The 16,016-nt window shown below is 59.8% G+C and overlaps 5 protein-coding genes across 5 annotated transcripts; 2 read left to right on the forward strand and 3 right to left on the reverse strand.

Annotated features, from left to right (window-relative positions):
- Positions 1–261: 261 nt before the first annotated feature.
- On the reverse strand, positions 262–1,837 carry PLICBS_007239 (uncharacterized protein; the record flags this gene model as incomplete). Its single annotated transcript, XM_018320661.2, has 2 exons — positions 262–1,637; positions 1,705–1,837. 2 exons carry the CDS (start codon positions 1,835–1,837, stop codon positions 262–264), a joined length of 1,509 nt encoding a protein of 502 aa, XP_018180558.2.
- A 551-nt stretch (positions 1,838–2,388) lies between these two features.
- PLICBS_007240 (sulfate permease 2) lies at positions 2,389–4,875 on the reverse strand (the record flags this gene model as incomplete). The annotated part of the gene is made up of 2 exons (XM_018320662.2): positions 2,389–3,842; positions 3,906–4,875. 2 exons carry the CDS (start codon positions 4,873–4,875, stop codon positions 2,389–2,391), a joined length of 2,424 nt encoding a protein of 807 aa, XP_018180559.2.
- Positions 4,876–8,135: 3,260 nt separating this feature from the next.
- PLICBS_007241 (uncharacterized protein) lies at positions 8,136–9,734 on the forward strand (the record flags this gene model as incomplete). Its single annotated transcript, XM_018320663.2, has 4 exons — positions 8,136–8,678; positions 8,740–9,058; positions 9,123–9,540; positions 9,611–9,734. The coding sequence occupies 4 exons, from the start codon at positions 8,136–8,138 to the stop codon at positions 9,732–9,734; spliced, it is 1,404 nt and encodes a 467-aa protein (XP_018180560.2).
- A 1,138-nt stretch (positions 9,735–10,872) lies between these two features.
- Positions 10,873–12,432, reverse strand: PLICBS_007242 (uncharacterized protein; the record flags this gene model as incomplete). The annotated part of the gene is made up of 1 exon (XM_018320664.1): positions 10,873–12,432. The coding sequence occupies one exon, from the start codon at positions 12,430–12,432 to the stop codon at positions 10,873–10,875; it is 1,560 nt and encodes a 519-aa protein (XP_018180561.1).
- Positions 12,433–13,747: 1,315 nt separating this feature from the next.
- On the forward strand, positions 13,748–14,511 carry PLICBS_007243 (uncharacterized protein; the record flags this gene model as incomplete). The annotated part of the gene is made up of 3 exons (XM_018320665.2): positions 13,748–14,094; positions 14,169–14,412; positions 14,470–14,511. 3 exons carry the CDS (start codon positions 13,748–13,750, stop codon positions 14,509–14,511), a joined length of 633 nt encoding a protein of 210 aa, XP_018180562.1.
- Between the last annotated feature and the right edge of the window lie 1,505 nt (positions 14,512–16,016).

Genomic DNA, 16,016 nt, shown 5'->3' on the forward strand with positions numbered 1-16,016 from the left:
CGCAAGTGTGGCCACGGCGTTCTAGACCCAGCGTTGGACCTGTTTTGTGGCCCGATTGCCGGGTATCAAGGTCAGACATCCAACGCCGTGTCGCGGCACACAAGAGCTGCGACGTGTGCAACCGCCAGGTGAAGTGCTGCATGTATAGTAATTCGGTAGGGAGTTCGTGCTACATCCCGACGACACCGCACGAGCCGCTTCGTCGTCACAATCTGCACTAGCATGCAGGCATCGTATCATTCCTCTTGGGTCAACCCCTGATTACTCGATTGCCCGCTTTTGCCCACACAACCCGCACACGCCACAGTCGCCAGAGTTCACGTATGCGCTCTCCATGCAGGCACTGGACCTGCGACACCGCCAAGAATCGCGCGTGTTTGCCGGATCCAGGACATTGCCGCACATGCCGCACGTCACAGCCAGCGTGGGGTTGTCAAAAGAGCACATGGAGCATGCCGATGTCGAAGGTGCTTCAGAAGGTGCTTCAGAAGGTGCTTCTGAAGGTGCTTCTGTGCTTTGAGAGATGCCTCTGGGGTGAGGTTTGGCCGACGGTTTTGTAGTTTCCTCGGAGTGTGGTTCCGCCTTTATGCGAGTTGCTTGTAAGTCTGTTGTCCGGGTCGGCGCCTTGGGGAGTGATGCGATGCTGGTCTCCTCTGCAGGCTCGTCTTTGATACGCCTGGATGGTGCTGGTTGAGGTTCATGACCATCACCCCTCAGCTCTGTCCAAACCCGCGGGTCCATTGGGTTCGGCCCAGGAGACTCCCGCTTTATCCTTGTGTGTTTGAAGACGTCACGTAGTTCGTCCAGCTCATTCCTGGCATCCGGGTCGTTTGTGTCCTCGTCTTCGCAGACCCGCACCATGCCCCGGCCTTTGCTGTCCGTAAGTCGACTGCCGTCCACATCCAACGCGTCTTTAGAGTCCAGATCTCCGGCGTCACCGTCCTCGTACCCGCTCTCGCTGCCGGATTCAGTCTCTTCGCCATCGCCATCTTCCTGCTTCAGATCCATCTTTTCCTCCTTCTGCTGCTCGAACCGAGCCAACGCGGCCGCGGCGCGGAGTTCGCGGCCTCGTGCGCTGCCAGCTACCCTGGGCTTGGCCTGTATCCGCTTGCCCTTTTCCAGCTTGACCTTTGCCTCCTCGTCGGCGCCCAGGGCCACGCCGTTCTTCCCAAACTTCTTGAGGATCCTCCTCTCCTTTCGCTCCTGGTACGTGAGCGTCGGCTTCGTCTTGCGCTTGCGGCCACGCGAACGGTACGTCCCGCCGCAGAGGTGCTCGGGCAGGGGCTCCTCGTCGGGGCGGACAGCGTCGCGCGCCCACTCGCCGGTGCGGAGGCTCGCGCCGCGGCCCCAGATGCCCTCGCCGCGGTAGCCGTCGCGCCAGAGGCCGTGCATCTCGGCGGCGTAGCCGTTGCGCACGGCCCAGAAGGCGCGCGAGTGGTTCATTTGCTTGCAGTGCGCGAGCTCGTGCATCATGACCATCTGGACGTACTCGAAGGGCAGCCAGCGGCCGGAGCTGGGCGACCGCAGCACCAGCTGGATCACCTCGCCGGCGTTGAAGTTGCGGCCGACGAACTCGCGGTTGGGCTCGTACTCTTCCAGCGTCATGACGTAGAGGCTGTGCTTGCGCATGACGGGCACTGGGATGAGTGTCAAAGTCAGTGACCATGTTCGGCGTGAGGTGAACACCTGGGGTGATTATCGTACCGCATTGTGCCGCGATCCGTTCCAAAAAGTCTTGTGCAGTCTTCTCCCTAGATCCGGGAAGGGGCTTGATGAACACGATGTTGGGGTTGGGCTGCGACTTTCGCGCGTTTAGACGCTGGATGCCCCAAGGCATGGCGGCGACTTGCCCCGGGCGGTGCAGACTGACGGAAGAATCGTTGCGGAGCCGGCTTTACAAGATGGGTTCGACGAACTTGCTCATGGGTAATTGAAAGATGCAGCAAAAGGACTGGCAGCCACTCAGCGAACGGATGGGATCGGAGCTGTCGATGATGCGGAAAGTTGAAGTGTCATGGGGAGACGTGAATGTCGGCGGGACGAAGCCGACACGAAGTCAGGTGACCCACTCCTTCCACTTAAACTTGAGTGAAGGCTCACTCACAGATTCATTGTCGCCACCGAAGTCCTCTTGCAAGATTTACAGCTCATATTTCTCCTTACTCACGTTATCGTTCATTTCTCATCATAATTCGTTTTTCAACATTTGCTTTTGTACACGGATCCCCAGAAGGATCTGTCGCCTTTATCTAAACCTCTATATACCCTATCCCTGGCCTGGGTCATGATGTGCGAGACTATGAGTGATGGGAACAAACTGAAGTCAAGAAGATTTTCAAACGCCTTTCTTCAACGCTTCGCTAAGTAGTCAAAGCACGGTCATCTTGCCTAGTCCGACTCCATGATTGGCTGAAACTCCTTCCTGGCCTCGACGTTGGCAATCGCATTCTGCAGCGCGCTCGTCAAGTCGACGTGGAACATGGGCTTGTCGAGGCTGTGAATCACGACGCCCTTTCTCGTTTCCCTCATGGGCTTTTCTTCGATATGCGTGGATGAAGGCTTGGCCTTGAAGATTCCCGCGCCATCCGGACCCGACTCTTCGTCATCCGACTGCGAGGTCTCGCTGAGCTTGTGTCGGTCGTCGGCGGACCTGTTGCCTCCAATCTCGGCAACGCTGAAGATGGACCTCCATCTGTGACTTGGGCTGTCGCTTGTCTTTGTGGGAACGCCAAAGCCGCCCGTCACGAGGGCTCGCTTTGCCCATCGGTTGTTGATGCACGCGACGTGCCAGTCAACAACTTCTGGCGCGGTGTATTGGTCCAGCTGATTCCTTACGTCAATCATGCTCTGCACCGACGTGACGTCGATGTTGTTGACGCAGCTAAAGTCCAGGATCACGGCTTTCAGCGTTGGAAGCTGGTCTCCTCGGTGTGACTTCTGCGCCGCGGGCCTGTTCCATGGGCGATCGCCCTCTCGTTCAAACTGCTCCTCGCTCGTGCGGCGAGTGTTTGCGAATATGAATTCGGTGAGGTGATCCAGCGCGTAGTTCGCGTTGGGGTAGTTGAATCCGTCTGAGAATCGGTAGATGAAGATGCCGGGATACGGGCTCTCCAGTGCGACGCTCCGGTTGGATCCATCGCCGTGGTCGAAGGGGAGAAAGACGCTCCTGGCGGCGCTCGTTGGGTCCTCGAAGGACTTGTACTCCCCAATCGGCCTTGGTGAATCCTCTCCAATGACCTGGTCTCCCAGCACCGAATGAACGCGGACCTTGCCCAGGAATGACCCGCGGGCTTTGAGGATCCTGTACATGAGAATGACAGCTGAAAGGCCGACAGTAGCGTAAACGCCCTCCTCAATACCTTCGAAGACGCTGACCAAGACGCCGAGGAAGAAGATAATCACCTCCAATGGCGACACTCTCCAGAACTGATACAGGGTGTTGGGCGAGGTGATGAGGTCGCCGAGCGCATGCATGATGACCGCCGAAAGGACCGTGTACGGGATATAGAAAAACACGCTAGTCAGGCAATATGTCGCAATCAAGACGATGAGACCGGAGATCAGACTTCCTATAGGCGACCGGACGCCTGCTTTCGAGTTGACGGTCGTCCGGCTGAACGAGCCCGTTGAGGCAAAGGCACCCAAGAACGGGCCGAGAATGTTGGTCATGCCAATGGCGACCATCTCCTGAGAGGGGTTGATGGTGTAGTCGCTGATCCTTCCAAAGGCCTTGGCGACAGCAATGTGTTCGACTAACATGACGATGATACCTGCAGGAAGGTGAGAGACGAGGTTCGAGACAATGGCCGGGTCTAGTTCGGGGACAGCAACGTCATGGAAGCCTGCGAAGCGCGAGAAAATCAGCAATGCTGCTTTGGGTTCGAGTCAAAGCAGTCTTCTCTTACCACTCGGCACCACCCCGAGGATGCGGAACGCAGGTTTGGACCGCCTGTTCATGTTGACCAGCCAGCTGATCATTGTGTAGAGCAGAATGACGAAGACGTTGCGCATGGTGTTGACGATGAAGATGACGCGCCTGTGCTTAGGGTATCTATCCGCCGCCCTGTTCAAGCAGTAACGGATGAGGTAGAGCGCAAACAACGCCGTCAAGCCCATTGCCGCGTCAAGCTGCGTCTTCGAGAGACGCTTGAAGGTGTTGATGTAAACCTTGTACGCAGGGTCTCTCGTACGCACTCCCTCAATGCCCAACAGGGCGGGCAGCTGGCTGCCAATGATGCTGATGGAGGAGCCTGTCGTGAAGGCGGCCAGACAGGTAATTGAGATGAGGTCGACGATCCAACCGCAGCGAAGGAGACCTAAACCCAAGATAATGGCGCCGGCGACCAAGCTGAAGGCCGAGGCAATGATGTGCGCCGCCGTGTCCTTACCGGCAGGAGTCGCCTGGACGGCCTCGACGACGGAGCCCACGACAGTGGACAAGACGGCGACCGGGCCGATGGAGATGTCCTTTGACGTGCCGAAGATCCAGTACATGACGAGGCCCATGAACGACGAGTAGAGGCCGAATTGCGGCTCCAGCTTAGCTAGCGAGGCATATGCCATGCCCTGGGGCACGATGATGGCGCCGACTGTCAAGCCCGCGATGACGTCTCCGGTGAGCCACTGGAGATTGTAGTGCGGCAGCCATGCCACGCAGGGGAACAGAGACCTGGCGTACCCGGCGGCGCCTCGGGGGGACGGGAGCTGTTCGCGAATCCATTCGGAGGTGGCGACGCGCTCCTCGACGTATCTGTCTGTGGGCGGAGCGAAGCCTCCGCCGGGAATCCTGTCCTCAGAGTCCACATCCCTGTGCTGGAGCTCGATTCCGAGGACCGTGGCCAGGGAGCGACCAACCTTGCCGGCGACGGTGGGCATGCTGGCCGGATGCGGAGGGTAAAGGAATGTCGAAAAGAGGCCGTCGGCGGCTTTGTTAGCTGGAGGGGTTCCGAAGGAAGCGGGAGAATGATATAAGTCAACTAGCTGTTCTTCGCGCTTCCGACTTCTCCAACACTCTTCAACAACCAAGCAGTGCAGCAATTAACGTTGTCTGCGTCTGGACCTCTGCGATACCCAGGCGCCGTCTTGGCACTGTTCGCCTGTTTCTGGGGTGCAGATGCCGGGGGCGCGCAAACATCTACCGGCTGGCAGTCTTTCGGGCCGAACAAGCGAGGCTTCTAGATTGCGCGCGGTCCCCGAGGGTGGAAAGTGGATAGGCGCCGCAAGGACCTGAGAAGCACGGCTGCTCGAAGACGACCACGAATATTAAGAAGAGGTGAAAGAATGGAAACTAGGTAGTCGAAGGTTAGACGGGTGGAAGAGAGGGGAGGACGAGGAAGGTTAAAGGGCACGCGAGCACGGCAAGCCGGGCAATAAGTATGGTCTCACATCTGGGTGGCCTCGGCCGTGGAAGAGGGGGGAGGTCTCGTCGCGGAACGTGGACGGCAAGCCCGTTTTACCTTTTGGCATCAGATGGTAAGGTAGGCCATCTGGGGGCCGTGCAGTGAATGGGTGATTTACACGGCCGGAAACTCGCCGACGAGGAATTAGGGAATGGCTCGAACGCGCTAGATGCCCACGGTGTTTGGGCATATAACGGTGCGTCGACGCGTGGGGTGGGCGCGGGACGTCTATTTCCTCGACGGCGCACGAGCAGCCGCGTGCCACGATGCCTTTGACGGGGCGAGCCATTGAAACCAGTGCTGTTGTTGTTGCTGCTGCTGTTGCCCATAATCGACGACTAACTCATGCACAGCCAGGAACCCGGAATATCACGATGGTAGTTTTGAGTTGTTGCGGACTGCAACCCAGAAGGCGGTAGGGCCGAGGCAAGAGACGACAAGGTTTGCAGTTCTAGAACCTAAGGTGCTTGGAGAATGCGACCTCATATCGAGTCTAATGCAGGTATGGAGGGTAGGGGCGATCCGGTCTCGCAGGTGCTGCTGCTGCTGCTGCGGCAGGAGTCCCCATGACTCGTGGTTGCTGCGGAGGGACGGATATAGTGGCAGCGTTGATATTCGATCTGAACACCGCTGTGGGACTGGGGCGGAGGCAGGTGGCAGATGCCGGCTTGGCGGGCAGATGCACTGACTACTGTAACATGCATGGAACGGGAGGTGTCCGTCGTCCACTGCCCAAGGGAGGGAGGGAGGAAGGGTAGGTTTTAGGTGTCGAGGTGGCCGTCTCTGTTGCAGTCCTGCAGAGCACACGACCAACAGCGGAGCATCGTGAAGGCAGCATAATGGGGTTGCAGCGGTTTGGGTGCCTCGACGAACCTTGGAAAGAGAAAACACGGTCACACATACTGTACCTGCCGACACGGTTCGTCAACTCTATCTACGTCACATCCCAATCGAATCTGTCCATCTCGCGTCCTCGATCCTCCATGCTCGATACTTGACTCGTAACTTCGTAAGAAGGGCACAATCCTAGCTGTGCAGTAGCCGGTGCGCGCGTTCGACGGCAGATGCCTGATACGGGCCGTACCTGACTGAGACCTGAGACCAGCGCCGCCACAAGGGCCGGCAGCTGGCCCTGGCGCGCGCCCTCCGCGGGATCAACAGAAACCGACCGGCGCCCAACCGAGAGAGCGGACGGGCCGCCTTCTAGTTCGCATCGACGGCTCGTCGGCGTATGTGCAACGAGTGGGAGTCCTCCCCGTCGGTCGGTCGGGCCGTCGCCGAGAGCCTATGGGATGTGGCCACAGGAGAAGGAAAAGAGGGAGGGAGAGAGAGCGAAGAGAGGCATAGGTTTCGCAAAGAATGCAACTGTACCGCTGCGATGGGCGGTCACGCGCCTGGGCGGCGCGCGAAATTTCGAATACCGCCGATAGGGGCCAGCGAAGACGGCCTTCGTTCCTCCCCTCCCGTCTCAGTCAGTCTGGTGTTCAGTAGCAATCATTGCACATGCTACTGTAATCTAGGAGTGGTGAGGGGGCATTCGAAGGTTCGAGGCCCTGCGGCCGCTCGCCCGTGTCTGAGACTCCGAGACTCCCAAGGCTCCGGTGAGCTCTGCCAAGGACGGGCAAACGGCTCGGGCTTGCCGGTTTCCATTCTTCAGCGATTTGCGCGGCAATACGATGGGGTTAACGGGGATATGCTGTAGAGACCTCGATGAAGATGGGGGCGCGTCGATGGAAAGTCACTGCCGAGCCGCCGTCGCGGTTCGGTGCCGTCCGGGTTTCTGTATGGGGTGACCCGACTCCCGTGTGGTCGGGACAGTCGTGACGTATCCAGAGAGATGCTGCTCAGTGCACCGGCCACGCAGGATCTCGGGTTGGCGTTTTCTTTAGCTGGCAGCCGCACGGATCGGTGTCTTTGCGCGTATGTGTCGTGCTAATCGAGGAGCTGGTTCGAGTCGGGGCTGACGACGGCCAAGATCTGATGACGAAGGCGTACTGTACTGTACCGTAACTCAGTTTAGGTAAACAATACCTGGGCAAGCAGCCAGGCGAACGCGTCTCGAGCATCAGCCATCACATAGTTGCGCAAGGCAAGCAGAGGCCTCGCATCTAGAGCCCCCAGGCCGTGTTTGTAAGTTGTAAGCGACGTGGGCTTTTACGGGATGCGAGAATAAAGGCAGATCAAGGCCATGGGTTTCCAAGATGATACGAAAACGTAATCTTGAACAACGCATGATGATTTGCTCGTCAATAATTGACCTCGGAGAGTTTTGTTGGCCTACGCAATGAACCAAAGGCCAACAACACCTTCCATCACCCATGGTCAAGGAGGCTCCCCTGGCCCCCCTGTCGAGCAGCCCTACACGATGGGCCTCCCAGGGCTAATTATAAGGCAAGCCCGGGCAGGTGCTCCGCGAACAACAGTGGAGCGGCACAGCTGCTAGCGTGCCCTGGCAACAAGGAACCTTGCCAGCTGCCGAATCGGACGCGCGCGCCGGCACCCCGCGTCTCAACCACTAATTACCCACCGCCCACCTTGGCCGGGCACGCCCAAAACACCAACCCGTTCGTCAGTCGCGCACTCGTCATCACCACAGCCTCCCCTCAGCTCCAATTGCCATGATCCCGACCAGCGAACACGCTCCGTTGCCCCGCTGGTAGCTCGTCGCCTGCGCCCTCGCCCTCGCCTTCGCCCTCGCCCTCTCCGTCCCGTGCGTCCTCGTCATTGCGCGTCACGATGCCCAGCCCCTCCCGCGACGCCAACCAAGCTGCCCCGCCGCCCACATCTTCATCCCCAGCAACGACCGCCACCTCGACGTCCTCGATCCAGCAGCAGTCTGCCACGGCCATCCCCGCCGCCCATCATGTAACCGACCTGCAGCCTCCCCCGTCGCCGCGGACGCACCGCGCCCTGCGCCGTCTCCAGTCCGCTCACACCCTCGGCGCCGCCCGGAGCCTCAACCAGCCGTCGCTCATCTCGCAGCAGCGTCGCGACCTCCAGCGCGGCTCCTCTCCCACGCGCGATCCCGGCGCCAGCAACCGCTCGCCGCACCGCGGCCGCGCCAACAGCGATGCCACGCCGCCCCCCATCCACCACCTGTCCGCCGTCGCCGCCTCGGCCAAGCGCTCCGGCTTGAAGAAGCCCGTCTTCTCCCACGGCCACCTGACGCTCCAGCAAATCATACGCGATGGCCCTAACGACGGCGACTTTGTCGGTGCGCTGGAGAGCGCCAGGTGGAAGGTCATTGACGAGGGCATCAAGAGTGCCGAGGATGGAATGGTGCGTGCCTCCAACCGTCGACACATCATCGTCATCGCGGCTTGCTAATACCAACAACCAGTCAACACTGAGGATATACGTATGGATGGTCCTACTTGATGCGCCCATAATGCCCACCGATGAATACCTCGCGCTCGTCCATCGCGGCGCGTCTCCCGCCTACTCCAAGATCCGCAACGACACCTTCCGCACTCTGACGACCGACCCCCTGTTCCGCCGTCGCGTCAGCGAGGCCAGCTTGATCCGCCTCCTCAACGCCATCGCCTGGAGGCTTCACGACGCCAAGGAGGACCAGCGACAGACCAGCCGACCGAGCAGCCGACATTCTTCACATCCTCGAGAGAGCCTGACGGGGAGCGTCTCGGGAAACTCGCAAGCCAGTCCGTCTCCCAAGCAGGCCGTCGCACGGTCGCGCTTCACCTGCTGACAATCTTTGCCCTACAGAATCCAATGCCGGACCTGAGCCGGGAACGTACGTGCAGGGCATGAACGTTCTCGCTGCCCCGTTCCTGTACGCGGCTCGCAGCGAGGCCGAGGCCTTTGTAGCTTTCCACTCTTTGCTCACGCGCGAGTGCCCGGCATATATCCGCGGAGCCATGGACGGTGTGCACCGCGGCCTGGCTCTCGTGGACAAAGTCCTAGCCATTGTCGACCCCAAGCTCAGCATGTACCTCACGGCCAAGGGTCTCTCAGCCGAGATCTATGCGTTCCCCTCAGTATTGACCCTTTGTGCCTGCACGCCTCCTCTCCCAGAGGTCCTGCGGCTCTGGGACTTTTTGTTTGCGTACGGGCCGCATCTCAACATTGTCTGCATCGTGGCGCAGCTCACAATCATGCGGGCCCAGATCCTGCAGTCTCCCAGGTCAGTCCTTTGCAGTTACCATGCCGTACTATCTTTGCGAGGAGCCACTCGTGTGCTGACAATACAGTAGTCCCAACAAGGTACTCCGATCCTTCCCACAGCTCAACGCGGATCTCGTCAAGAGCGTCACCATTGGCATAATCAAGAAGATTCCCGACGACGTCTACGCCGAGATTGTCATGCATGCCCTCTAGAGCGGCTGCCGTCCGCGACGGCGAGCAAGCGTATCATGACTGTTATGATGATGAAATTTATTGCATGTACATCTTGTTTTGAACTTTTTAGTTGATTTTAATGGTGCTGTACGAGCAAGGGAAAGAGCATGGTTCAACGGGCACTGGCTCTAGGTCGGGACATGGGGAAAATTAACGCAGGTACTCTGGACGAATCGGGACAGGACAGGGTGATGGAGAATTTGGAGGAGTTGACGAGATGGCCGATTTTCCAATGCGGCGACCACTCTGCGGGCCGCTATGGCTGAATCAAGTATGCTCTTGTCGTGCTGCGTTCTTGTTCATGTGCAATTTCTCTCCGTGATGATCGATCGGGCAACGGACAATTCCCCATGGTACTGTACCTACTGGCTGGAGGCACAAGAGGTTCGAACGAGAAGTTAGACGACATGTTCGATAGGGTATTCTGTACGGGGTGGTCCGAGCTGTTCGACCCGGTTACAGTGACACAACGAACGATACGCGAGGCTCCGACCGGAGTTACAGACAGTGCGAGTCGTCACACAGCAATCGACCTTAGTCCCTAAGGTCAAACAAATGACGCGTTAAACCACCAACTCCGCCAACACACACTGAGAGCACCAAACATGGCTGGTCCAACATCTACAGTGGTGCGGTTTCCTGTATATATGTAAATCTTTGTCTTCATCTATGTGAGCTTTTGTAATCGTCGCTCGACTCAAAAGTATATATACAAGAAGGAAGAAGAAAAAAAAAAGCTCGCCGACAAATGCCCAAGGGTGCGACGATGATAACCCAAAACAAACGCCGCTGTATCGATGCAAGAAAAAAAACATAGATAAAAGACAAGACGGTAAAATTGCGAGGTGCGCGTCACCCGGCTCATGGCTCGTGTGTCCTCCCTCGGGTGGTCGGTCGTCGTCGTTCCCATCGTCGATCATGTCACTGAAACGGTCCGTGTGTCGTCGTAGCCACATATGAGAGAATCTTGGATCGGCCCGTCATGAGGAGAATATCATCATAGCGCCCGCATCGTCGTCGTCGCCGCCCCCGTTCGACGCTATGGCGCCCGCTGACTCCCGTAGGCGGTGCGGTAGGAGGCAAACAGGCACAGGCTGCCCCGACAGCCGCTCTTCGGCTAGTACGAGGGACAGCCGCCCTCGGCACGGTGGAAGGCGTTGGCGAAGAACTGCTGCATGGCGGTGTAGTGGAAGAGGATGCCGCCGAGGACGGCGGCGTGCCAGAGGTTGTGGCTCCCGCCAATGTAGTCGAACATGCCGGGGCACCAGCGCTCGGGGATTTTGCTCGCGTAGACGACGGCGCCGCCGAAGTAGACCAGGATGGACTTGGTGATGGGGGAGTAGAAGTTGGTGACAAAGTCTGGGCCGTGTGTCCAGTACAGCTGCAGGATGGGCATGAAACCAGTGAGGGCGAGGCCGACGTAGAAGGCGACGCGGGCCCAGGCCATGTCGGCGCCGTTGAAGCGCGGGTGCCACGGCAGGACAACGCCACCGACGCCGAGGAATGCGGTGAGGCACATGTAGGTCCACCGGCTGACGGGATCACAGTAGAAGGCCGTGTACTCGGTGGTCATGATGGAGGCGGCGATGAGGAGGGAGATGCCCGTGTAGTCGACGCAGGCGAAGATGGAGATGGCGTCGACGTCGGCGACGGCGTTCATGGTATGCCAGATGGTGGAGCACACGAGGGTCAGGCAGGCCATGACGAAGAAGACGGCGGCGACGAACACGTCCGTCTTGGTGCTGAGGTCGAAGTTGGCGCTGCTGGGGTAGAAGTAGAAGGCGACGGCGAGGACGAGGACGAGACCGAGGGCGTGGGACCAGATGTTGAAGGACTCGTTAGAAATGTTGAACATGGAACGCACGCACTCGACCTTGGTCTCGGTGAAGCGGTAGCCGCGCTTGATGTGCGGGTTGTTGCGCCAGGGCATGGGCAGATCATCGTAGAGCAAGAGGCGGCGCTCGCGGGCTAGGGCGACAGCCTGCTGGATGTGTTCTTCGAGGGAATAAGCGGCGCGCATAGCACGCTCGATACCCTCATCGACGACACCGCGGGCGCGCTCGATACCCTCGTCAACGACGCGGCGGCCTTCGCCCATGAAGGCCTCGGCGGCGTTGGCTGCGTTGGCGAGCCCCTGCTCGCGCAACTTGTAGGCGCGGACCTCAAACTCGGAGAGCATGTCCTCGAGGAGGTCGATGCCGACGCGAGCCTTTTCGTGCAGAGACTCGGTGGCCTCAAGCGTCTCCTGGTACCGCGCCTCGAGCGTCTCGACCATGACGTGCAGGCGCCGGCGGCCGGCGCCGAGCACCTCCTCGGAGGCCTGGGAGCATCGTGTGCGGACGGCCTGCAGGGTGGAAAAGGCGCGCGAGATGCTGTAGTCGCGGCCGAGGTCGCCATAGCTCTCGATGAAGTCGAGGCGGCGCTCGAGCTCGGACAGAAAGAGGTCGACCTTGAGCAGCAGGCCTTCCTCGCCGTCCATGATGGTTTCGACGATGGACTTGCGGCGGGGCAGGAAGAAGGAGTGGCGGCGGCGTTGCCTCGTCGTCGGGTCCGGACCGTTGTTCGGATCGGAGCCGGAGGCGACGGCGACGTTGGTCGAGGAGCGGGACGTCAGGCCATCGTCGTCGCGGGCCTTGTAGGCGCAGGCCGATGTGAGCGCCGTGGTGACGTCGCTCATGGTGGGCGAGCCGGCAGGGGGAAGCGACAAGAGGGGGAGGGTCTGTTTTCAACGTTGGGCCGGCATGCCGCTCCCCGTTTCGTCTCTGGCGCAGCGAGTGGGAGATGTCGAACCGCTGAGGAATGAGGAGGGGATGATGATGGCACTCGTCGTCGTCGCTGCCTCTACATGAGGCACGGGCGGAGAAGCGGGGGGCCAATTGGTCGATGACTGAGCGGACGGGCGGGAGGGTTCGGGCTGGCTGACGAGGGTATTATGTGCAGGTCTTCTGCTTCGGTTCGGCGGGCGGCGATGGGGAGGGAGATTTTACGCGAGGGAGGGGGGTGCAGAAGGATTGGGGGCGGCCAAGAGAAAGCGTCCGGGGGGGCGCAGGCGTGACGGGGGTTGCCACTGTTGGGGAACGATTGGTGGGCGGGCGGCGCTGATCGCGGCGCGGAGCGGGCGGATAATTAGGTACCCTGCGCCTGCTTGCCTGCCGTTCGGGGGGCTGGCGGGCGGGCGGCCTGTAGCGTTACGCTGGAGAGTTTATGTGCAACCTTGTGCTTCGTGGGCGCACAGGCTGAGCTGCGGCGGCGCTTCTCACAAGGATCGTAACACACATGCTAGACAGTCATGCCGAGAGTCTCTCCTTGTGTTTGCGCCCGGCAGACCCTGTCAATTGAGCGCGTGCGCGCGCACGCAAAAGCAAACCTACCTAGAGAGCCGAGTCAACTCGGCGGAGCGTCCACGGGCCTCCGAAATGACGCCCTGCGACATGCATCGGCCTGAACCGCCTGCTGGGCAGCAGTGCCGCCCGGCGGGGTGCCAAGGCCCCGCTGAGGCGCTGCAAAACCCGTGGGCGACGTCGCCGCGGGGCGGGCAGGCGGGCGCCTGTTGCGCAGGTGGCGCACCTCAACAGGCAAGCCGAGGCCAACAATTCGCCAGCACCCACTCACTCACCCGCCCAGCAACAAACAAAAAAAAAAGGTTCGGTTCGTCCAGTCTTGCCTACCCTAGAGCGACTAGCATTTCCGAGCCGCCAGCGGAACGTTCCGCCGTGCCAACGTCTGTTCCAATGACAGCTTGTGCGGTGCAGGTGTCAAACACCATCGCCGACCGCCCTCATCAGCACGCGAGCAGCTCAACAATCGCATCACCTCCTCCGCACCGATCATTTGCGCCCGCCGACTCGCCTGCTGCCCGTGTCTGCACCCGCTCCATCGAGCCTCTCGTGTTCCCTCCTCTAGCCCGACGCCCCCTCGTCCATCCTGCCTCCAGGACCTCGACCATCACCAGGTCAGCCAGACGCGCCGCGCCGCGTCCAACCCAGCACAGCATGGCCATCGACAAGATCGTCAGCGAGCCCACCCTCAACGCCGTCCTCCAGACATCGGACCAGGCCCGCGACCAGGCCGACGCCGTCCTCCGCCTCACCGATCAGGCCCGCGACGGCCGCCCCTCGGCCGAGTTGCAGGCCGAGATCGCCAAGCAGCAGAAGCAGCTCTTCACCAGCATCTCCCACCTGCGCGGCCTGCACCGCGCGGCCTGCGTCGCTGCCCGCGAGACAAAAGCTCTCACCTCCGAAGGCCGACAGGAGGTCGACCGCCTGCACCTGCAGCTCCAGAACCTCTACTACGAGCAGCGCCATCTCCAGGGCGAGATTGCCGCCTGCGAGTCCTACGAGTACGTTCTGGGATCCGTCGCCCCTTCAACCAGTACCCGCCACCGTCTGTTGCACAGCTAACCCTCCCTCACAGCCACAAGTACCAGCAGCTGCCTCTCATCCCCGTGGAAGAGTTCCTCGCCCAGCATCCTGAGCATGCCAACGATGATGAGAACGAGCTCATGACGGCGCGTATCGACCACGAGCGGGCGGAGCGCGAGGCCCTCGAGCAGCAGCGCCAGGAGCTCCTCAAGCGCAAGCAGAAGCTTATTGCGGACAACAAGCGCCGCAAGGACGACCTCGCCAATCTGGACCACGATCTGGAGAAGTTTATTGACGTACGTGCTGCGCGCGCATACATTGCTCGCCAGCGGGCTGACATTGAATCACTATAGGCGGCGAAACCCATCATGGAGCTGTTCGAAAAGGCTCCATGAGCCCAGGCTCTCGACGCGGACTAATTACTAACAATTGCTTGCTCCAATGAGCACGTGTACGAGTCCAGACCGACACAATGCCGGCCATCGTGGTTCAGTTGCTGCACAATTTTGCACACAAGTGCACTGTGGCTGGACATGGCCATATCTACACCTTGTCAACGGTGCAGACATTCGAGATACCCAATACCGCTGGCTCGCTGCGCGGCTGGCTGCCGGCAAGAGGGCAGGAAGAGCCAGCTTAGCAGCAAGAAGCTGGAGGATCAACGATGGCGTCATTCAGAACTCTAAGACGTTGAAGCCAGGCAGTCGACCGCTTGTCACGTTGGAGAGTTGATATGCAGTCGGCAACCTTGACGACATCATCGAGAGGATTCAAGCCACGTGTGCTTGTTTCCAGAACCCGAGCGTCCATTACGGCGCTTTCTGGCCCGCGCGGGTAGTGGGTGCACATTTTCGCCGCTGCCTTCCCGTCGATGGATTTAGAACGACGGTGACGAGCGGTCTGCGGCAGCGGCGCCGCCAGACACCTTTGTCTTTGGAGGGTCGGTAGCATGTTGGCAATTCTGCGCAGTGGTGGTGGTCCATGTTGCGTATGCGGCCGGCCTTTCCATAGGCACGCCTCGGGAGACAGCCGACTCAGACAGGTTGCGAATGCAATTCTCGCTGCTTGGCCACGGACCGTACTACCCTGGGGCCCGCAAGGTGGCATTCATCTGGACGGGTAACGCATTGCCGGAGGCGAATGGGACAATATCCAATCAATTTATTCTCCTTCAGATCAAGAAGACCAGATGTACTGAGTACATGGCGCTCGATTCATACACAGAGACGGTGATCCAGGTGACTCCCCTCACATGCTCAGATTTGGCTGAAGCAGCGGTGATGTCGAGCAAACAATGGCGAGTCGTTGGCGCCACGTGCTAGACCATGTTGGCGAATCTCCATCTGAAGCAACGATATCCCAACGTAGACGCACACGCCATGGGTTGCATTTGTAGATGCCGTAGACGATGCTCGTGACGGTGAACAAGACTCGGACGTTGAGAGCTGGCAGCGGCAGTCAATTCCAGGTGGGGCATGAACGGTTCCTTGTGAGACAAACGGGCGGCAAGCCATGAGCGCCAGGGGTGGATGTGGCTGAAGCTATGTCGGCCACTTAGAACACCCCGTGCGGCATACAAGGCTCGCGATTGAAGGCGCTCGGCCTTTGCACGACGCCATCATCGCGGAAGTCGGGCCATTCAGAGGCAGCCGGAAACCAACGTTGAGGCGACAACGCTGTCCAGAGGACGGGGCCACCGACGATGGCCTCATGCTGCCAAATGAATATCGCCGCGGTCGATCACGGCGTCGGTCCACATGACGAGAAGGTGATGGACAAAGGTGGGCGCTACAGGATCAGTGTGCAAAAGACTAGCGGCGAGTGATGGAGATACCACGCTGGTCGTACGTATGCTGAGGCCATCTGCCGATGCTGAAGAGTGAGGGCGGTCTTGGTGGCA

This window comes from Purpureocillium lilacinum (genome assembly GCF_023168085.1).
Source record: "Purpureocillium lilacinum CBS 284.36 DNA, scaffold_5, whole genome shotgun sequence".
Taxonomy (NCBI): Eukaryota; Fungi; Ascomycota; class Sordariomycetes; order Hypocreales; family Ophiocordycipitaceae; genus Purpureocillium; species Purpureocillium lilacinum.